Here is a 23,249-nt window from a genome sequence, read left to right on the forward strand (position 1 = left end):
AGCAATGTTTTCATATAGAATTACAGTACATTTTTAGTTTTAGTAAATGTAATTTTGATGCATGTAGACCTGCAGTCACTATCTCTTTTATTAGGTAATGCTCCTTAAAATATGCTTTGTTTTTAGTACAGGATCCAGTTCAGTTAAAGCTGCATTTAAGCCACAACCTCTTAATACTAATTCTCAATTGATTTCATTGTTTTTCCTCATCTCGTCGTTTCAGCAGTTAATTATTTGAAAAGCCCAGGCTGATATTAAATGTGGTATGTAGCCAAGGATGACTTTCAATTTCTCATCCTCCTGTTTCTACCCAAATTTACAGGTGTGCACAAGGCCTGGTTTACAGTTTTATTGGTTGTTGTTGGTTTTGTTTTGTTTTTTAAGTTTAAGGAAATTTTTTATTTGTTTTAAAGACAAGGTCTGGCTATGTAGCACAGAGCCTCAGAAGTTCTGAGATTACAAACATGAACCACTTCCTATGACTTACATTGTCTTTAGGTGGAGGTTAGGTAAATGATTTGGGATGTTTTAGTATAGGTATTTTCAGGAATTAATTTTCCCCTTAACCCCACTTTCTTTGCATCTTATACATTTTTAATGTCTTCATTTTTCACTCATTTCAGAATATTTTCTAGACTTTTTAAATAACACCTGAACAATTGAAAATATTAGTAAGGACATTAATTATAGGGCCTCCCTTAAACCAGTCTTTACCCGCATGTGACTCCAAATGGTTGAATGTAATTATTAAATTAATGTATTTAAGTGATAAATAAAAGTCATGGCCCTTAGTGATTATATTTATTTCACTTCTAGGGAGAATATTTGGGACAACTATTTCTAAAAATTTCTAATATAAAAAATTAGTGGTCTTAGTTTTTTGCTAGTTTTACACAATACCGAATTATAAATGAATTTCAATTTTAAAGTGAGGTTACTTCAGATGATATTGTTGCCAACTTTAATACATGGTATTTTAAAGAGCTATAAAGTCATATACTGCCTCATAACATTCTTATTTTGTTTTATAAATTGCTTAATAAATACTAACATTTATAAATGTATAATATACTCATTCTATAATTATATGATGCACATTATTTATATTTGATTTTAATAGGTAGCTACATCAAGCTGGGTGGCAGGCAGATCCAAAGGGATATCATGAAGTTTCCAGGACCTTTGGAAAATCAGAGATTGTCTTCCCTGTTGGAAAGGGCAATCTCCAGGGAAGCCCAGATGTGGAAGGTGAATGTACCGAAGATACCTACAAAGCAGGTAATTTCTCACTTAAGACAGGTACTCGTTATTAGACACACACTGTTCCATAATATATATATCAAGATTTCTACTGTTAAACATGTTCTCAGCTGGGCGTGCTGATGCATAATTATCATCCTAGAGCTCAAGACGAGTTCAAGGCCAGTGTTAGTTGGAGGCTAGCCTGACCTACACAAGACCTTGTTTCAGGAAATCGAAGAAAAAACTCTTTTAGAAACATCTTTCTGAAACAAAGCAGATAAAGCTTTTTTATCTGATTTACGGGTAATAATGTCCATTCATTTTCCTTATAGACTAATACAATAGTAGGTTTCTTTACTTCTAATTGTATAGTTAGTCATGAAGAGGGAAACATCTTCCTAGTATTAAATTTAGGGAACAACAATAGCAAAAATCTCTTGTCACTGTTTCTAAGGAGTTGAAGTGAATTACTAAGGTAACGGCAGTGCTGAAAGACTTGAGATATTAGCTGAACTCTGCTGTTGCTGTACACTTTGTAAAAATTATTTTATGTCTATTAAAATATTTTGCCTGCATTTATGTCTGTGTACCCTGTATATGCCTAGTGCCTTTGGTGGCCAGAAAAGGGGCTCCTGGAACTGAAGTTTCAGATAGTTGTTAGCCATCATGTGGGTACTGAAACTTGCATTCATGTCCTCTGCACGACCAATGAGTGCACTCAGTTACTGAGCCATCACTTCAGTCACCCATATTTTATTTATTTTTTTAGATATTTTTATACTTTGATCATATTCTGGTAGTTAAATTTTTATAATTAAAAGTTTATCTTCTCAACAGTTTACTATGTAAAATTTATACATCTTTTTATCCCTCTTGTCTCATAAGGTGCTTGGAGTGTAGAAGAGTAGCCAAGAAAGTTTTAATATTCCCGGTGATGAAGTGACAAGCTGCTGTTTTACATTAGTTTTAGATTTATAGGCTGTTGAAGTCGGCGTTTTCTGATTCTACTCTTAACTCTTCCTACAAGCTGAAGAAATCTGTTTCACATTTATTGTCTGTCAGCTTGCATATTGAAAACTAGTTGACTTAGAATGAGTACTGTCTTTGGTAGGAACACTTATCATTTAGTGAATAGTTTAAGTTAGGCACAGTCCTGTGTTGTTCAAGACCTCAATAACGAATAATAGTTATAATTTGAATTTAAACAACAAGAAGAGACTTGAGGCAGTCTCTTCTTGTTCTACTTTCCCATTTATTTTTGTATGAATGTGTGGTTTAGATTTCTTTAAATGTTTATTAAATATTTGCTATACTTCTAAGTACAATTCTACACATTGAAGATATAAGTGGCGAAAACTTCAAAATTCTTGACTTGCAGCCTTCCAACAGAGTTCTAAGAAGAGCTCTGTTTTTCTCCTTTCCCCTGCCATCTCCTTAAGTCAGTATGTAGCTAACCCTAACAAGCACTTTGAGCACAGTGTGAAGGTGACATACCATGCAGCCTGGTCTGTCTCTATAGCCAGGTTAACTGGTATCAGTGAGGTAATACCAGAGCACAAGCCAGGATCAAAACTTATAAGACAAACCTACCTCTCTCCCCCCTCCCTTTCTGAAACAACTCTTAAAACAGCAGGACAGCTATAACAAAATTTAAAATATTTGTTATCTGGTCACAAAGAAAGATTCAAAGTATTTATGGCATTGTTTACAGAGTCATACAGCTAAGTCATTCACCAAATATTACACTAATATATGTGTTCCAAATTGAATAATTATGACTTATATTAATGAATCTCTTTCCTTACAACAATTATATATTATCTCTGGTATTAATTTACTTATCAAATAGAATCTATAAACTACATTTTTAAATTTTGTTGAAGGATGAATAAAATTCTTTAGGCAAATAGTTTAGTTTACAGAAAATTCTGGGACATGTGAGATAAGGTACTACGATTAACACTTATAATGTACACAAAAGCCCTATTTATGATTCTTATACTAATACACTCTTTTTTTTAAAGATTTATTTCATGTATATGAGAACACTGTTGCTGTTTTTAGACACACCAGAAGAGGACGTCAGATCCCAATTACAGATGGTTGTGAGCCACCATGTGGTTGGTGGGAATTGAACTCAGGACCTCAGGAAGAGCAGTTAGTGCTCTTAACCGCTGAGCCATCCGTCCAGCCCACTAATACACTCTTAATTTATTTATGTATATATGTGGGTGCTGCAGTATTTATGTGGTGCTGCTGTGTGACAGACTTTTCCTGAGGAGGCATGATACATGTCTACTTATCCCCAGATAGAGAGCCAAAATACGAATACCCTTAAAATCCTTGGTAAATCAATGAAATTTATTGGAGTTATTGGATCAAAAACGACTCAAAGACAACTATATCAAAGTCCACCCCAACATGGGTAGCAACTCAGAAAGACTGAAAATAGGGCACACACTGCCCAGCCGTGAGCAGCGTCTCATGGTGAAAGAAGAGTGTCCTTCCTAGTGGCTGTGCTGGTCCTCAAGCTTGCCCAGGCAGCTCTTCTAACACCTGGGACTAGAATGCCTGTACTTTTAGATACCGAATGGGTCATTTTGTGCTAAAGGAGTTAGAAATAAATTTTCTTCATATGACAATTCAGTTCTCTAGAAAAATTTCAAAATATACAAGGTTTTTTTGTTTTGAAAGCAGCAGCTCCAGAAGGAAATCAGCTTGCTGCTTCCTTTGCTTCAGTTAGAACAACAGTAGAGGTGGGCATGAGATTTTGCATATATTGTCTAGGAACAATTGATTCTCTAATTTTAGCTTCTGATTTGTTTCCCTTAATTACATCTATTCTTAGAGAAACATTTCTAAGTGTGTATTGAAATTCCAACATTGTCATGTTCTTTTGCCTTCTGTTCCACCTGATTTTCAGCATCAACTTGACATCAGCCTTCATTATTTTGGGGTAGTAAACTTTTGAAGCTTGGATGCAAAAATCTTTGAATGGACTTGCAGTTAAGGCACCCAGAGTGAGTCATCAGGTCAGGACACTTAGAACCAGCAGATGCAGGCATGTCCACCCTTCCTGCACACAGAGAGCAGAGGATCTGTGCATGACAGTCGTACTGATTAAAGCAATTAAAAGTCATAGTTCTTATCTGCCTAGACAGAGTAATCAGCCCTTAATAATTCTGCAGCACTAAGGTCTGTCAGATGATCCTGGGCCAGAAGGTGGAAGAACAGATGCTCCAACGTTTTGAAGTAGAGGGAGTGTCCAGGTGTTCAGAGGTCTCTATAAATTGGCTAAGTTTTAGAAGCTATGCTTTGTGCTTCCCACAATTATAGTTAACTCAGTCATTCTGGATTTCTGATGGGGTTGAAAACTTATAGCCTCATAGCCAATCCTGGCTATTTACCTTGAGAGAAAAGATTTGAGTGGATGGTCGTCAGCTGACATTCATCCTAAAGCCAGGTTTAGAACTAAGTGTTTTAGTTAGGATAGATGACAGAGGTGCTGGTTAGTCAACAAAATGATGGACTGGGTATTAGGACTATCTTGTACCTCACTGGTACAAATTGGCATAATTATGCTCTAAATGTATTTTGAGAGAAAAGTTTCATTTTAACAGGAAGGGTGATATGTAGGAGGAGCTAAGGTGGGAGGAGTACTGAGAGGAAGAGAAGGAGTAAGAAGAGGAGGAGAAGAAGGAGAGGAGAAGCTAGGTGATGAAAGAGAGAAAGGGGGGAGACAGGGAGGCAGATGTTCATGTATCTCCACCAGTCAAAGATAGTTGATATATCTAGGTTGGGTAGTGGGTAACACCTCTGATTGAACAATACCAAACTTATAAAGCCTATGATTAACATTTAAAAAAAAATGTATGATTGCAAAAAGGAAAAGGGGGCATGGGATAGGGATTTTCTAAGGGGGGGGGGGAATGGGGAAAGGGGATGGCATCTGAAGTGTAAATAAAATATCTAATAAAAAATGGAAAAAAATAAACAAAACCAAAAAAAAGTCATAGTCCTTTTTATTGATGGCCAGGGAGGATTTTTTTGTTCTCCGAGGTCACCCCAACAGAAATTGCTAGCTTTTTTTTTTTTTTTTTTTTTGGTAAAACCAAGAGCAAGCTTTTGCCTCTGAAAAGTCTCTTGGTGCCCAAGCTCCGGGACACAGGTTTTAAAGGCAAACCCAAAAAGACCATAATTTATATCAGAGTTAGACAGGGGTCAGGGTAACCTTGAAACATTCATTCCTGGCAGAGCATTGTAATTATGTTACATACACCATGCCAATCATTTTTGACTTACATCTTTTCTAGTTATTTTAGCCTGGTTACTTTGGTTAATACATCTGGACCATGGGTAGCTCATGTGGGTTGCCAAGGTAGATGTGACTGTTAGGGAGGAGAGGGGATGGATCCAGAACAGGGTGGTGTTAAGGCATTTTACCTATTTAAGGACTTGCTTTAGTAATGCCAAATAGTTGTACTTAATACTGGAACTTTGAGTGGGCTTGGTCTGGGGAATAGGAGAGGATATGAGTTTAGGTAAAGGAGCAGTTCTAATCCCTGGTCATGGGCTGGCCTTTTTCCTGCTACATAGTTTTAAGAGCTGGTAAAAATAGAAAGTGCATTTCTTTAAAGCGCTTCCTTTTATGCCACTTGCTTTTGCTTTCTTTACTTCCCTTTCCTTGTCCTCTGTAAGTGCAAGGCCTTCTCACAGCTCGATTTTCATTTTAGCCCCAACCTCCAGTGTTGAGTAAAATGTGGCCAGGCAAGAAAATATTCCTATTATACCTGTAACTCCCCTGACTTCTCTGTATTTCCCTTGTGATAACACAACATGATTTGACTGAGTTTCCTTGGTGGTGATGTTGTGTCCTTGTTTTCTATAACATTTGTTGCTCATTAATGATATTTTGAGTCAGGGTCTCAAGTAGCCCAGGCTGGCTCAGACTTGCTTTGCAGATGAAGGCTAGCTTTTAACTCATGATCCTCTATGTCTACCTGTGAGTACTGGGTGTTACTCACAGTTAAACTTTTAAATGAATGGCTATGGCTTCTTTATAATTTATTCAATATTGGTCTATTGTGTGTTCTTGGTACTTGCAGAAAAGTTCTTCTGTAGAGTAGTTGAAGTTTGTAATAGTTACATTAAATGACTGTAGGGAAAACTTAAATCAGTGACAGTTTCAGATAACTTACATCTATTTTGCTGACTTTTTTTGATTACAAAGAAAGACCAGTCACAAACTTTAAAGTGATTTTTGTTGGAATTTTGGAATACTAAGGAATCAAAGGCTATCTAGTTATGGTTTTTTTTTAAAAAAAAAAAGATTATCTTAAGGGCAGCTGAAACACAGGTGTGCATGATGAGTCACTTGATGACTAGATAGATGAGAATTATCTGAAAGTTTGTAAAAATTGGAGTTTTCAGCTGGGTGTGATGGAGCATGCTTGTGATGCCAGCATTTGGGAGGCTGGGACAGTAGGATTTCTGAAAGTTCCAGGCCAGCAGGCTAAGAATAACATCCTATCTCAAGAGACAAGGGATCTTTTCAGTCCTCACATCTAGACCCTTTGAATTATAGTGGCAACTGTTGGATTTGTAACTTCAGTGCTCTTGTGGGGGTAGGTACTCTCTGCATGTGGGGGTGAGGATGGGCTCGTTTTCTGCTTTACTTTAATAGATCTCCAGGGGTTAAACTTAGATCAGTCAAGCTTGAACTGCAAGGTCCCTTTCTTAGCCACTTTTCTGACCCTAGGATTTGTATTTTAAAACTGCTTCTTGTGTTTGTTGTATGTATTAAGTTTGGGAACAGATCTAACTGTACAGTAAAAAGGAACATTTTGTTTAACATCCATCTCTGATAGTGCAGTAATAGTGTGCCTCTGCTTTTTTTTCTTTTATTAAATTATTTTACTTATTTTTTCATTTTTTATTGCATATTTTATTTACATTTCAGATGCCATCCCCTTCCCCATTTTCCCTCCATAGAAAACCCCCATCCCATGCCCCCTTCTCATTTTTGCTTTTGTACAATTTTTTTTTAAATGTTAAACAAAGGCTTTATAAAAAAATATGGAACGCTTCACGAATTTGCGTGTCATCCTTGCGCAGGGGCCATGCTAATCTTCTCTGTATCGTTCCAATTTTAGTATATGTACTGCCGAAGTGAGCACGTGCTTCTGCTTTTTGATCCATTCTAAGAAAGGTTCTAATTTCTAATTATTACAAGGCTTTTCCTAAACTGGACCTCAGAAATGCTTCTACTGGGTGCCTAACATGCATGAGAAACTGAATTTGATTCCCCAGAACCCATGTAAACATTCTGGGTGTGGTAGTTCACACGCATAGCCTACCATTGGTGTGGCAGAGGCAGAAGAATCTCTGGAGTTCAAAGCCTAGCCAGCCTGGCCTAGTTAGGTGCTTCAGGCCAATGAGGACCCTTGTTTCCAAGGAGGTGGGTGGTGTTCTTGATACCCGTGTTTGTCCTATGGGTTACATATGCACACCAGTGTATTCCCACAACACACACACACACATACATACATACATGATCATACACCCATGCACATAACAAACAAATATTACCTCTGGTCACTTAGTGGGTTCTGGTTCCATCCATGTAAGTAATGCAGAATAAATAAGTAATGCAGAATAAATCTGTGTTTTAAATGATGGCTCTTTACATATTTAAAGCTAGATTTTACTTCCACAAAGTCATCACTACACGCATCTTATTCTTTAGCCATTTTTCATTTGATCAGACTTACCTTTCTCCAGTCCAGTATTTTCTTTCTCTGGGTAGACTCTTGCTAGTGTTTCAGATGCCATTAATGTGCAGTAAAATTAGACTATGCCTTTGACTTACTTTGGTTTCTTTTATTAGTTTAGCCCTAAACTTCGTTTTATTTAGGCAACAATACAATGTTAATGTTGGCTTGTATTTGTTCTTTAGCTTAATGGATTTTATGTATATTGTGTATGTGTTTGTTTTTTGGTGTGCTAGTCAATGAACCCAGGGTCCAGCAAATACTAGCAGAGAACTACACCCTAACTCTAAAAATTCAACACCACTACCAGCAGTGTTCTTGGTCATGCGTATAAAAGTGTTAGCTTGCAACTTAAATAGAGTACATTTGTTTTCAAAATACTGGTTTTTTAAAATCAGAATTTTATCATTTTATCACTTGCTGTTTTACATTCAAAAATATAATTTAACTGTTCTTTAAGGTAGATGCTTAAGTTATTTTTTTTTTAGTTTTTTTAACTAATGTGTTTAGATTCATAAATTTTCTTTTCTATGCTTTAGTTTGTTCACATTTATCTACTAGCATGTGTAGATGTGCATACCTGTGTATGTTATGGCATTTGTGTGGGAAGCAGAAGACAGCTTTGTAGAGGTTTATTCTTTCCTTACACCGTTTGGGTCTTGGGGGTCAAACTCAGGTTCTGGGGTTACCAGCATATATGCCATAACTCTGTGGACCATCTCTCCAGCTCCTAGACTTTCAAATTTTCTCCAAGACTACAAACACAGCAACCCAGTCATATATAATTTTTGTTAGATGAACACTTGAATTTTTAATTTTCAGGTACTATATTTTTCAGTTTTAGCTCTTGGGTAGTATTCATTTCCTAGTAAAATTCATCATTGTCTTTTTAAATAAAGATTTATGGTGGAGGTGGGTGTGTATACACAGAAAGGAGCTTTGTATGGCTCTTTGAAGTTAAAGATGTGTGAGCCACCTGATGTGGGTGCTGAAATCTGAATTCAGGTTTTCTAACAGAGCAGTTAACCACTGAGGTATCTGGCCCCTCTGCCCTGTGATTTCTTGTATAATAAATCCTTTATTCTGATAAAGATCTGCTTTCCTGTTGCCTGGTTTCTTCTCTTGTCTTTAGTTTGTTTTCTTAGTTCTTTTTCTGTTTCTGATAATTTTTTAGTTTAACACTCAACATTCTATTATTTTAAAAATGATACAGACTTAGTTATTTTTTGTCTTTGTGGTGTTGGGAGGTCAAACCTAGGATGTTCTTTCTACCAAGCAAACACCCTACCATTGAGCTACATTCTGAACCTATTACAGGGGCTTAGAGGTATTTCCCTCTGTGGAGGGAGGCTTCAGTCCTCTGGTGGGCAAACTGAATGGGGATTAAACACTGCTGTCCAAGGAAGGACTGGCTGATTGAGGGCTGGACCACAGTTGGATTTGACTTCTTCGCCCATTACTACTAGGATTGAAGTTATGTGTGTGTGTGTTTGCACTTAGATTCTTTGATCTCTAACTATACATCTTCAGGAAATGTTTTAAAAGAAAAATCATTGTTAAAGTTTGAATATAAATTACCTCCTGCAGACTCAGTACATAGAAGCCTAGGTCCCCAGCTGGTGGCACTGTGCTCAGAGCTGCTGGAAACTTTAGGAAATAGGGCCTCACTGGGGCCCAACATGGTATTTTGTCCCTGGCCTCTTTCCCCCATTTTTGTTTTCCTGCTTCTTCTTTCCTACCATTTCCCCTTTCTTGTCATTTATTCTTTTTATTTACTCATTCTCCTCCTTCCTTGTTTCTCCAGTGATCACACTGACATCTCTGAAACAGGGCCAGAATACATCTTCCCGATCCTTGTAAATCGTTCTGCCAGGTACTGGGTTACAGCTATGAGAAAAACTAACTGATGACTTTTTTTCCCTTCAGATTTCTGACCTCCTATTCCTACTTGGTTTTTCAAGTCCCAGATTTTGTCTCTCACTCTGTAACTCTCGTAAGTGCTCTGCTGCATTACTCCTAGCTGCTTGCCCTGATCTCACAGTGTTGCCTTGTCACTTCATCACTTCCTCTCTAGAATCATAGTTCAGTCAGGACCTGGTTGTTAAAGCAGTATTGTAACTTTTAAAAAGTACGTCCGGTGTTTAGAAATTGTGTGTGTGTGTGTGTGTGTGTGTGTGTGTGTGTGTGTGTGGTGTATGTTAAATCGAGTAAAATAGAAAAAGATGAATTTCAGCTAGAGGGGATGATTAAGCAAGGAAGCAGGGATATAAAATTGCATGGTAAGGAAGAGTAGTCTAAGTACTGTTATAGTATGAAGGTTAATGTAGAAAGTGATAAAAGGTTTGCAGGGGGGTGGAAAGGTAGAGGAAGGTATAGTTCCTCTATACCTTCTTTTGTCAAGCATGGAAACTATACTGTTCTTAATCAGTGAATCTTAGAGATTAAAGCTGTGTCAGATGCAGGGTTGGGTAAAGGAGACTAGGAGCATGTTATTGTGTCTCACCATGTTAATGTACTCTAAATTCTCTTAAGTACCTGCTCAGCTTTGCTCCCTTACCTCTTTAGGCATGGCCTATGAGAAGTGGTACCTGGGACTCGTACTGTTTGTTCCCATCTTCCGTTCACTGATCCTTTCTTTTATATAATTAGAGAATCTTAGGTTTGGAACTTGTTTTTCATAATGCTTTCCAGATAGTTTTACTACTGAGTGCTCTTGAGCTGATCTGAGCAGTGGTCTAGAATCAGTGTTACTGAAGTGCAAATGCATCTCAGCTATCACCCTGAGAGGTTTGTTAGGAATAGTGGGCTTTTTGGTCCGATTCATCTTTTCATGACTAATTACCATGTTTAAAAATAACTGACATATAACATTTTATGAATCTTTGTTCTTGATCGGGTAGTATAGAGGTAAGGCAGAAGAGAAGTAATACTCATTCCTTTTCCACATCATCTATATGCTTATACAGTTTATATCACTTATTTACCATAACAGTGATGACCATCTACCTAGGTGATTGAGTTCCTTCTATTCATCTTTTATAATTCTCCTTAAATTTTTGTTTGTATTTGTTTAAAGTGAAGTGTACCAGATAAGGATGTAATCTGCTGTTAGAGAATGTTTTTTCTGCCTCTTGACCGTATGTCTGATGTGCCAGTGTAGTTAGTGTTGTTTCTGTTTCTTGTGACCCCTGATCATTGTTCCTTTTTTCCCACGAGAGCCTCCAAAGTACATCATATTGTATCACTGCCTAGCTCACTTTCATGAATCTGTTTCTTCATTGTTGGTTTATTAGGCTGGCAGAATTTTCTTTAAGTGCTTAACTTCTTGTTTAGAAGAAACTACCTTTACTTTCAGAGATCTTTAGGGGACAGAACTAGATTTTATTAGTAGCACCTTGGGGCTCTAAAAATATAGGAAATTGTGTAATTAAGGACCTTGCCAACTGTAGTTAACCGAGATTCTAGCTACAAGGCTGTAGTGATATCCTCTTACCTAAAGAAGCAATAGCTCTAGACAGTAGTGTTTTGTCAAAGGGTTGATTTTTTTTCCTATGTTATTGATGGCCTGACTCGAAGCTACCGGTGTGTAATGCTGTTGTTGGAGTACTTGTCTAGCATATATGAAGCTCTGTGTTTAGTACCCAGCATGGCTGTGCACACCTGTTATCCCAGGAATGGAAGCAGGAGAATCAGCAGTTCAAAGTCATCCTAGGCTATATAGCAAGTTTGAGGTGAGCCTGGGCTACATGAGATCCAGTCTTCTAAAGAAAAAAATAGGAACACTGTTTTTCTGATATAAGTTTCCCTGGTACTCATGCAGTAAGAGCCTTCAGGCTTCTTACTCAAAACTTAAGTCTTTTTTTGTTTGTTTGATTATAAAATTCTAGGATTGATTGTGTGGGCTTAGGATACTGCTTAGTTGCTGTTTCTTCTAAGATTTCATTATACTCTCACACCAGGTATTAAACCAGTTATGCTCAGTCTTAAGACTTAAGTTTTGAAGTGTAATCAACTTTTATTCATTTATCAACTTTGTAGTGAGTTGTTAATAAAATAGACTGTATATTACCTTTATCTTACTAGTGTTTCTATTCACCACTATGACACTGTTCCCAAAGGGTTGAACAGAAGGTAGGTGTATGTTAATTCCCCACTAAAAATACCTGTTATAACCAAGTTTAGAGCTAAGTATAAGAATTATGTAAGCATGTTGGTTTGGCTAATGTAGAAGAACACTTTTGTCATGTCACAGCTGACAAGCAAAGTGACAGCAAGTAGAGGAGGAGGACTTGCAACGAGAAGTCAGCAGCTGCAGTGGCAGGGACATAATGAGCAAAAGTCACTCCTGGAACTCTAGAGCAAACCAAGAAGAGTAACACAATTCTAGTTAGAATTCCTGTTTGAGGAGCTACACCCTATATACATTAAACATTTATTTTAATAGCTGTTAAGTGTTTTTGTAGGATAAAAGAATTAGCTTAGGTTGGCATTAATCAGGAAAAGTGTCCCGTGATCACTGCACTGTACTTCATAAAGATAAGTTAGTATCATTCAAGTAATTTGTACTCCATTGTGTTACATGGCATAGAGTAACATAGGGGCTGGGGCATGGGACTCAGTCGGTAGTTTGTCTCCTTGTATAAAGCTCTAGAATCCCAAACACTGTGTAACCTGAGCGTGCTAGTGCACCTCTGCATCCCAGCACCCGAGAGGAGGAGGCAAGGAGGGTCCTAACTTTAAGGTCGCCCTCAACTACATAGTGAGTTTAAGACAAGCCTGGGCTAATATGGCCCTGTCAGTAGTCCTCAGAAGGCTCTTTCATTTAGAGTCAGTAGTACACTACAGTTCAGTCACGACTGAAATTCAAATAAAAGTAAAATAATCACCACTATTTTAAAGTATATACACACAAATACATATCTTAAAACTTGAACCTTTACTCAAAAGTTAAAAAAAAAAAGTAGGTAAATTAAAATGTTTCTAGTGTTGTTTTTAGAGAACTAATTCTTCTGTTTCATAGTCTATATTTCCTAAGATAGGTTAATGGGTATTTTCTGGCTCAGAAATTACTTCATTCATAAGAGTTGGGAAAACATAAATTATCAATTAGCAGTAATTAAATTTTAAAATGTTTTGTTTCCTAAATATCTGAATTTATTGTAGATATTTGGTGAATGGATAGTGACGATTGTAGTAAAGTATCAGATGATATTAAATGTGATATGGTATATATAATTCTCATCTATCTCAAGTGGGATTTTGAATGATCTTCAAACATTTTAACTATTAGTGTATTTTGTTGTATTTCCTAACATTTAAAAATATGTTACATGTATTTATTTTGTGTCTGTGGGCATGCGGATGCCACAGCACGTGTTGGAGGTTAGAGGAAACTTGTAGGAGTTGGTTCTCTCCTTTACCGTGTGAGTCTCAGTGAGTGAACTTAGGTCATCAAGCTTGGCAGCAAGCGCTGCTACCTGCTAGGCTGTCTGTCAGTCAGCCCTGTATTAGAGAGCTCTAAATGATAACTGAAACTTTGTGATCTCTTATTTTTTTAATTATTCCCTTCTAGAATGTTTCTCCATCCCAGAGAGATGAAGTAATTCAATGGTTGGCCAAACTCAAATACCAGTTCAACCTTTATCCAGAAACCTTTGCTCTGGCAAGCAGTCTTTTGGATAGGTTTTTAGCTACGGTGAAAGTAAGTATTGTAAAATTCGTTCACACAGTGTCTTCTTCAGTGACCTGCGTGTTGAGCCATACGTTGCTAGTAAACGTACACTGTCACGGCTGTAGATGTGAGGACATTGTTTCTTTTGTTTTAAAATTTTGGAAGTGACTCAGTAAGCATAGCATTTATTCAATGACTTGTGTGAAAGGACAGAAAAGAAACTTATTTTTGTGCCTAAGAAGATGTAAACTGGGGGAATTGTAAGCTAGATGTAAGTTTAGATTTTAAAACAAAGAGCTCAATTCAGAATAATCATTAATGTTTTTTATTTGTTTGTTTTTGTTATTTTTCCTTTTCAAAATTTTAGGCCCATCCAAAATATTTGAATTGTATTGCAATCAGCTGTTTTTTTCTGGCTGCTAAGACTGTTGAAGAAGACGAGGTAATGACTCCTTTCGGAGTTTATTCTGTATGTTTGGGTAGGCTTGCTTGGAGGGCTTGTTGTTGTTGTTGTTGTTGTTGTTGTTGTTGTTGTTGTTGTTGTTGTTTAGTGAAACCTTTATGACTAACTGTGTAAGTGTGACAGCTCTGAGAGGAAAGGTATCCTGCTAGTCATGAGCCAAGAAAGACCACAAGGTCACACCACACAACAAGCCTCACGTGAGAGATTTATTAGAAAAGACACAAGAGGGCCGGGCAGTGGTGGCACATGCCTTTAATCCCAGCACTTGGGAGGCGGAGGCAGAGACAGGCGGATTTCTGAGTTCGAGGCCAGCCTGGTCTACAGAGTGAGTTCCAGGACAGCCAGGGCTACACAGAGAAACTCTGCCTCCAAAAAACAAAAAACAAAAAAAAACCAGAAAAGACACAAGAGACCAGCTGCCTCTGCTCAGCAGAGAAACAGCAAAGAACTGAGCAGGAGGCAGACTTTATATAGGGTTTCTTAGGAGCATGGGGGAGGGGTGTGTGTGTGTGTGTGTGTGATTTATGGGATGACCTGGCATGGTAGAGTTCTTTGGCCTGATCGTGGGCTTTTTTTTTTTTTTTTTAAAGACAGGATTTCTTTGTGTAGTCCTGGCTGTCCTAGAACTTGCTTGGTAGACCAGGCTCTCCTTAAACTTAGAGATCTGCCTGCCTTGACCTCCTGATTTTTTAGTGTTTTGCCTCAGTGTATATAAGTACACTATGTTCATGCGTGCCTGGTGCACACAAGTCAGAAAAGGGCATTGGTTTCCCTGGGACTGAAATAAAGACAGTTGTGAGTTCCATGTAGGTGCTGAGGGTTGAACTTAGGCTTATGAAGAGCAGCCCTGCTCTTAGCCACTGAGCACCTCTCCAGTTCATTTTGGTTTTTGAATATTTTTTTCTCTATTTACATTTCTGACCTTTGTTTCTTATTCCTTTTGCCTGGGATAGAAAATTCCAGTGCTAAAGGTATTGGCAAGAGACAGTTTCTGTGGATGTTCCTCATCTGAGATTTTGAGAATGGAGAGAATTATTCTGGATAAATTGAATTGGGATCTTCACACAGCCACACCATTGGATTTTCTTCACATTGTAAGTCTATCTAAAATGTTTTAGTTCTTATTTGGAATACAGAGTCCTCATCCAGTAACTTGGACAGAGGTTACCTCTTTGTATGGATTTGAGGAAATAAAATTAGTCAAGGAAAAAATTAGACTCTGAAATGTATCAAATCACTAAAGCTAAGGTTACAAACTTGCATTGTACCTGAGATGTTATTTCTATGTACACTTATTTAGATATTTTCCTTAAATAACAATTTTGTGTTTTCTCCCCCAAACATCCAGTTCCATGCCATTGCGGTGTCAACGAGGCCTCAGTTACTTTTCAGTTTGCCCAAATTGAGCCCGTCTCAACATTTGGCAGTCCTGACCAAGCAGCTACTTCACTGTATGGCCTGCAACCAACTTCTGCAGTTCAAAGGATCCATGCTTGCTCTGGCCATGGTTAGTCTGGAAATGGAGAAACTCATTCCCGATTGGCTTCCTCTTACAATTGAACTGCTTCAGAAAGCACAGGTATCAAACTTAACTTTTGTTCATTACACTTATTTTTTTTTCCGGTGGTTTAATTGAGAGGGTTACTCTATGGTTTTAAATAGAACTGAGAAGGTTGGGAGATTTAGTTAATGGTAGAGACAGCCCTGACTTCAGTCCTTAGCATTAAAAAAAAAAAAATCAATTTGCAACTGGCATCTTCAAATGCCACCTCTGTATAATAATAGGGAAAGTGTAGTAGTAAAGTAATGGTGCTATGTGTTACTAACTACTTGAAAGCCTGGCTACTCATGCCACCTAAGAGAAGTCAAGTTTAGATTTGCAAAATGGTATCCATAGAGACTGATGAATTTTCTTTCCGTTTTCTAGTGCACAGCTCTAGGAGTTGATTTTCTTTGTATACATTCTGGTGCTCAGAGAAATTCCTCATTTAATTTTATTTTTTCTTAACTTTATAGGATCTTAGAAGTCATTTTATTCATCAATTACAATTTCAGTTTAGGGAATTTTAGAGTTCATTAGAGTGACATAGAACTTCGTGGTTGTGAAGACAGGAGTCGGTGATGGTTTGACTGCTCTGTACATGTTGTGAGCTACCTGGTGTGGGTGCTGGGATTTGAACTCTGCAAGAGCAATATGTGCTCTCTTACCCACAAAGCCATCTCCAACCCTTCTCTTTTTGATAACACACAAACCCTAAAAAGTCTAGAGCAGGCTGGAGAATTGGATTGGTGGGTGAAGTTCTTATATGCAATCATGGGAGCCTTTGGGCCCAAGGATGATGGCTGCTAGTTCTTCTGGGCATAGTTCCTGTCCTTGCTAGGCTTACCTGTGTTTATTTAGATCAGAGTCTAACATCTTGTTTCTTTGTAAGTAGACCCATGTCTAGACTTGGGGTTCTAGTACCAGAAGGTTTGTATCAGATCATGCCAGTATTGCCCCTTCCTGCTGCCCCTACTACTGGGGCTCAAACCTAGAGCTTCGCACATAGTAAGCAAGTATTGTACTGTTGAGTTACGTCCCCATTTTTGATGCATTTTTGTTCTGTCTTAGTTTTGCCTGTGCCTCTTCTGAACTTGGTTCACGTTCTCTGGTTTGAGAGGTTTCCTACCTAGCCTATGCTAATGCTTCTGTGCCACTGTTGATGTCCACACTGGGACAGCTGCACCTTTCTCTTTACCCCTCCCTTCCTGTAGTTTATTTATATGGCTATGTTCATGTCCTTTGATTATCAGGGTATAGATTCTATTGTGGTCTTCCTAGCTGCCTGCTAGTCAGGGCTCAAAGTAGATGTTCTGAAACAAAACTAAAATAGAGAATTAAAATGCATACCTACCATGGACTCTTGGCTACACTTGAAAGGTGCCTAATACTCCAACAGGTATTCTCAGGGTTTTACCCTGCTCACCATATTTGGGTCCTCTGAGGTCTGTCACATGTATCATGCCATTCTGTTCCCTCTCTTCGTTGGAAACCTAGGTGATGGCCTTATTTTATTGCTTCTTGACACATTCTCCTGGTCAGCTAAGTGGTTAGCAACTTTTTGTTGCTGTTTTTGACAAGGTCATTTAGAAATGGTTATCATATTGAAATTTGGGCAATATAGTCATAAAGATGGCCAGGTTCTCTTGGTTCTCATAATAAATGAGATAAGTAAATTAAAAAAATGGTTCGTTTAAAATGCTTAAATTTTAAGAGGGAGATCAAGGACTTGTCTGCATCTAGGATTGGTAATTGTAGTGTATGACTTCCACAAGTGCACTTTACTACAACAGCAGTAGGTTGGGGACGGTTTGTTACTTTAAAAGGTCAAGTTCATATTGTACTAGATTAGGATTTATTTTGGACAGACTTTGTTTTGGAATCTCAATGGAAAGTAGAGTTTAAATAGATGGTGGGTTTTTTTAAAATACTTTATAATGCCTTACTATTTTTTGATAGTCTTCACTTTCAAATAATAACTTTCATTTCTCTGTTTCATCATCAGAGATCATAGTATTCCTTGCATGTTCAGGATCATGACTAGTGAACAAAGGGCTAAAACAATTGTGGCACTTTTCCTCTTCTTGGATACCAAGTGTCATCAAAGTCTGTTCTCTGTCTACTGGTTCTCTTTTGTATACTGCTTGAAATAATCCATTTCTTACATGTTATAGTTTTTAGCAGGGGTCTTCAACACTGGACTAATAATTAGATCTAGTCTACATCACACCTAGCCACCTGAGTGCAATCCCTAGAACCCACGTAAGGTAGAAGGGGGATGCCACAAAAGTGTCCTCTAACTTCCATGTACGTGTACCATGGAACATGTGTCCACTCACACATCTTAAGTATGCATGAATGCATGCACACACAAAATTAGGGACTATTAAAATGGCTTTTCTAGGAAAATGAATTCTGATACTTGATGTCTTACTGTAGTGTCTTCTAAAATACTTTAAAAGGGGGGAAATGGCATATGCTAAAGTCTTAAGTATTCTGATAGTTCCCACTTATTCTTTCCTGATCAATACAGTTAGAGATGATATAATTTTGTGACAAAATGTATTCTTGTAGAGTGGTACTTACTTCTCCATAGTATTACAAATAGTTGTGCTGTGTACTTCAGACTGTGAGGTGAGTTAAATGTGGGCAAGAAATGTCCAAAACTTGAAACTAAGCAAGCTTCCCCATCGTTCCTAGTTTAACGTTTCCATTGTTTAATGTTTTCCATTGCTTTTGACTCTTCCTTAAATTGTTGATGACTGCTCTGTGATGAGCTTGGTGTGATGGTGCACACCCTTAATGCCAGCACCTGGGAAGCTGGGAGAGTCGAGAGCCAGCCCGAGCTCTGAGCTAGAAACAGGAAAGAAAGGTGGGGAAAGGTAACATCAAATGAAAAAAAAAAAATATGTACACAACAGGGAAAAGTGCTTCCTTGTGCGTACGTGGCCAAGATAAGCTTCCTAGAGGGAAAGGGCAGCAGTCTGAGCATGCAGAGGCAGGTAAGCAAGGGAAAATGGCAGTGAGTAGTGTAGACTAGGCCTGTGCCAGGAGTGTAGACGGTCAGTATGGGATGCACTGGGAAGTACGGTTGTGAGGTTTCTAGAGAGCCTTGTGCATATTGCACTAGAGAGTATTTGGCTTACTCTGAAGACACTGCCATGCTGCTGAAGAAACGTTGACTAGAAGAGAAGAGGATAGTGCCAGAGAAGGTCACTTGGTGCTACAAATTAAAAATACTTGACAGGCAAAACTTTGAAGGCCTTTTCACTGTAGTCATTAATATTTGATATAAAGCAGTGGTTCTTAAATGCTTCGTAATGCTACAACCCTTTAATAAAATTTCTCATGTTGTGGTGACCCAACCATAAAATTATTTTCATTGCTACTTCATAGCTGTAATTTTGCTAATGTTATGAACTATAATGTAAACATCTGTGTTTTTTAATGGTTTTAGGCAACCCTTATGAAAGGACCCAACATCTGAGGGGTTGTGACCCACAGAAAATGAAAGCAATGGCTAAGACACAATGCCTAAAACTTGAGCCTTGAAGTCACCAGATACAAGGCTAGATTGTTAAAGGGATGATTGTGATTGTTTGCTTAACTCTGAAGACATGTTGAAACAGAAACATATGACCATGGAAATTGGGGGTGTTCAAGAGGTTGAGGGAGGTCAAATGTGTGTTACTCCATAACGGATTAATATCTGAACCATTCCAAAGGATTAGGAAAAAAAATGTCAATTCCCAAAATACATAGTTTTGTTAACTATTTTCTACAAAAATAAGCTTGCATAACATTTGCAATTATTTTGTAATATAATACTTAAAAAAAAAAAAGTTAGCTAAGCAAGCTTCCCCATCATTCCTAGTTTGTTTTCCGTTGCTTTTGACTCTTCCTTAAATTGGTGATGACTGCTCTGCGCCTTTCTTGATTTTTGTCTTCACTGAAGTTAGAAGAGGCCAGAGAGTGGGGTTTGGCCTCATAGACAGGAGGCATAGACAGAAGAAAGCAGACGTTGCTAATAAAGCAGTGAACAATGACAGTTTTTGTCTTCATGTTTGTGTTCACACACAAATAGAGATTTATGTTGGAAGCACAAGCATGTGCACATATTTCAGAAGAAGGTTTGATAGGTAGAATATTCAGTGAGCAGGGTGGAGGGTGTTGGGGAGACAAGAAAGCCGAAGGGAGAGAGCCCAGGATGAGGCACGGGGTCAGTAATGGTAGCTGTGGGCCATGTTACTGACCGGTGTTGTTTGTTTCTTTCCTTGGTCCAGATGGACAGCTCCCAGTTGATCCATTGTCGGGAGCTGGTAGCATATCACCTTTCTGCTCTGCAGTCTTCCCTGCCTCTAAATTCCGTGTATGTCTACCGTCCCCTCAAGCACACCCTGGTGACCTGCGACAAAGGAGCGTTCAAATTACATCCCTCCTCTGTCTCAGGCCCAGATTTCTCCAAGGACAACAGCAAGCCAGAAGTGCCAGTCAGAGGTCCAGCAGCCTTCCACCTTCATCTCCCTGCTGCCAGTGGGTGCAAGCATACCTCTGCTAAACGGAAAGTGGAGGAGATGGAGGTGGATGACTTCTACGATGGGATCAAGCGGCTCTATAATGAAGATACTGGTTCTGAGAATGTGGGTTCTGTATGTGGCACTGATTTATCAAGGCAAGAGGGCAATGCTTCCCCCTGTCCACCTTTGCAGCCTGTTTCTGTTATGTAGTTTCAAGTGTCACCTTCCAGTGTACACACTAAGGCTGACTACTCGATGTGACACTAGAGACCAGGGAAGGCTGTAAGAGAAGGGCATGTGCTTTATCAGACTGATTGAAGTGAGCCAGGAAAAAAGAAAAACACTCTTACTCTTTTGTGCGGTTACTTACAATTCAACATAATTTAATATAAAGGCATATATTTATAGACTCAAGATCTAAAATATATTTAAAAGTAAAGCAAAAGTTCTTTGTACTATGTCAGTTCTACTTCATGGTTAAAATAAGTTTGCCCCATGTCAAAAAAAAAAAAATCAATGTTTAGGGGAAAGTTGCAAACTCACAGCTAGGAACCTTGTTCTTATTTTCCTCTTGCCCTTTCTTGCCTTGGTTGAATACTTACTAAGTTGTGTGCTTGTTGATCTATGTATTCTGACTTTACTGAATAAGTAACACCCACCTTTTCTTTTAAAGTAATTCAGTAAGCAAATTATTTTTGTGTGGCAGCCATGTTTAACCCACTGTTCAAGTGTGCTAGTTTGAAAAGGGCACTTTGAAGCTACCCCCGTGAATCAGTGGCAGTAGAAAAAGTTCTCTTATTTTGTGTGTCTCAATTCAGTTTTTAGTTTAAAAAGATTACTATTGTCCTTTTTTGCTTGAAGCTTTAAAAATAGCATGTAATTAGGACATTTTAAGCATTTTTTGACATTTATATAAAAGAATTTCTGATAAAGTTAATATATCCAGGTGCTCACCAAAGAAACATGTAACATATACGTAGAGTTTTGTAACTGATCTGTTTTCGCTCATTTATAATCAGTAGAAGCAACTGTCTAGATATTGGGGCAGCCCTGATTTGAGTCTGTAACTTATAATTGAATTCAGTACCCTAGTTTTATATTACGCCATTAGGATTTTCTTGATAAGGAGTTATTCCCTTGTTTTTCTCTGAGCAACTCTGAACCCTGAGCTCCTTTTGCAGTCTGAAGACGGCACTGCAGTCAGAACCATGTACTGCTGATAAAGCCTCTGGTAGCAATAAAATGTTGTCCTTAACCTCTGTTTTTCTGTAGGAGTTTTTTGTTGTTTGTTTTGCTTATGAAAAGGTATGGTTTCTGATTTCTTAGGCACTTTGTTTTCAACTAAGGAAACAAGCAAGAAGCCTAAACAAGCTTTCTTGACAATACTATAAAAGAATGAAGGGCTTGACTGTGGATGTTCACCCACATGGTGGGTCACAACCAACTGTGATTCCAATTACAGAGACTCCAGTGCCATTGCTTCAGTGGGCCTATACATACATGAAAGCAAGGCACCTACATGAATAAAAATAACAAAATTTTAAAACAGTAAGTTTGGGATATTTTCATGGGACACTAAAGTGGATTCTTGGTTTGGGTCGGTGGTAATTAATACTTAAGAGCTGCTGCCCTTTCATCTAAACCTAGTAAATATCCAAAGCCCTCAGCATTCCTCAAAACCCACTCTTCAGAACTTCAGCCTGAGCCTGAAATAGCAAACACTGAACACTGTAGATCCCTGATGAAGAATATTCCTGCTGTTCACTTAGTTCCTTGGGATAATTGTTGCCTCCTGGTGGTTAAAAGATGCATCATTCTTGGGTCCTCCAGAAGAAAGCTCAAAGGATGGGCTTAGTAACTAATCCGCAAAAAAAAAAAAAAAAAAAGAAAAAAAAAAAAAAAAAAAAAAACAACCATGATGATGTATTTGCAAGTGAAATGAGAAGCTATTTACTTCATTCTCTGAAAGCTGAGCATGTTAGTTACTGGTGAACAGAATGCTTTCTCTCCAGAGGAAAGGGAACTGGGACTGAGCCGTTCATATGCCCCACTAAAAGATACAAGTTTTGTTAGAGTGCTCCTGACACCACGGCTAGCTCTGGGAAGCTGGTGAGGAGAACCTGTAGTCTGTCACTTTACTGCTTGCCTGCCCAAGAACATGTTGGCCTCAAGAAGAAAATTGTGGTTAAGCTGTTGCTACTCCTCCAGTGTAGGTACTGTGCCACATAGTCTCACCAGCATTCTGAGCAGTAAATATCCTCAGATCGTAACACATTTGAAGGTTGAAGGATGTTTTCAGAACAACATTAATCTTCAAAATCATCTAAAATGTTCACCTTATAGGAAGTTCTAACAAGAGTGCTACTTCTGAAAGCTCCTGAATTCTTGACCCTTTAAACTATGTTAATGAGGTCTTCTCTACCCAAAATAGTGCTTTGGTTTTTTAGCCACCTGGTGGTGTTCTCAGGAAAAGGAAAAAAGGCATCTCTTCAACCTCCTGCCTCAAGGTGAAACAGGTGTCTGCGTTAACCATGGTACTAAGCAGATGAAAGACCATCTGAGTGTTTCGTGGTTACAATGTTACTCCATTTCCTGGTGTGGGTGTGTGGCTGGAGGTCATAGAACAACTTAGAGCAGTTTTCTTCTTCCATCACTGGGGTCTCAAGCTAGCACTCAGGTCTTCCAGAATATTCACTGAGCCATGTCGCTGGCCTTTATGCTTATAGTTGTACACGACTTAAGGTGGAGGTGGTGTGGGCTTGTGAGGCTGAAGAAACTAGCAAGGGGCGATAATGGCAGCAAACTAAATCTCAGGCAAACAACCCAGAACCACCTGTGTGCCTCAAGCATCCTGCGGAGTGAGTGTGTGTGTGTAGCCCCACAGAGGAGGCTAGAAAGAAACAGAACTGAAAGAGTGTGAAGATGGCCCTAGCCCAGCATGTTGCTGCTGTTGGTTCGCCCCTAATGCTCATGGCCACATGGCACAGAATAAAGTAATGGAAAGGGGGAAAGTGGATGCAGACATCTGGGAGCGCTGCCCTGCCAC

At 38.5% G+C, this 23,249-nt stretch overlaps 1 protein-coding gene and 1 non-coding gene across 3 annotated transcripts in view; one reads left to right on the forward strand and one right to left on the reverse strand.

The window, feature by feature from the left end:
* Ccni (cyclin I) overlaps positions 1 to 21,458 on the forward strand; it is a 25,672-nt gene extending 4,214 nt beyond the window's left edge. Inside the window, exons 2-7 of one of the 2 annotated variants that reach the window (XM_076926477.1) lie at positions 1,121 to 1,278; positions 13,585 to 13,713; positions 14,051 to 14,125; positions 15,100 to 15,240; positions 15,495 to 15,725; positions 19,970 to 21,458. In XM_076926477.1, coding sequence (XP_076782592.1) covers positions 1,165 to 1,278; positions 13,585 to 13,713; positions 14,051 to 14,125; positions 15,100 to 15,240; positions 15,495 to 15,725; positions 19,970 to 20,413 — 1,134 coding nt within the window. In that variant the 5' untranslated portion in view covers positions 1,121 to 1,164 and the 3' untranslated portion in view covers positions 20,414 to 21,458. The remainder of the gene's footprint in view (positions 1 to 1,120; positions 1,279 to 13,584; positions 13,714 to 14,050; positions 14,126 to 15,099; positions 15,241 to 15,494; positions 15,726 to 19,969) is intronic. The other variant, XM_076926478.1, reaches the window with a different exon arrangement.
* On the reverse strand, positions 7,312 to 7,418 carry LOC143439870 (U6 spliceosomal RNA). The gene has a single exon (XR_013107877.1). It is a non-coding gene; the product is annotated as a U6 spliceosomal RNA (small nuclear RNA).
* Positions 21,459 to 23,249: the final 1,791 nt, after the last annotated feature.

The sequence above is a fragment of the Arvicanthis niloticus genome, chromosome 27 (genome assembly GCF_011762505.2).
Source record: "Arvicanthis niloticus isolate mArvNil1 chromosome 27, mArvNil1.pat.X, whole genome shotgun sequence".
Lineage (NCBI taxonomy): Eukaryota > Metazoa > Chordata > Mammalia > Rodentia > Muridae > Arvicanthis > Arvicanthis niloticus.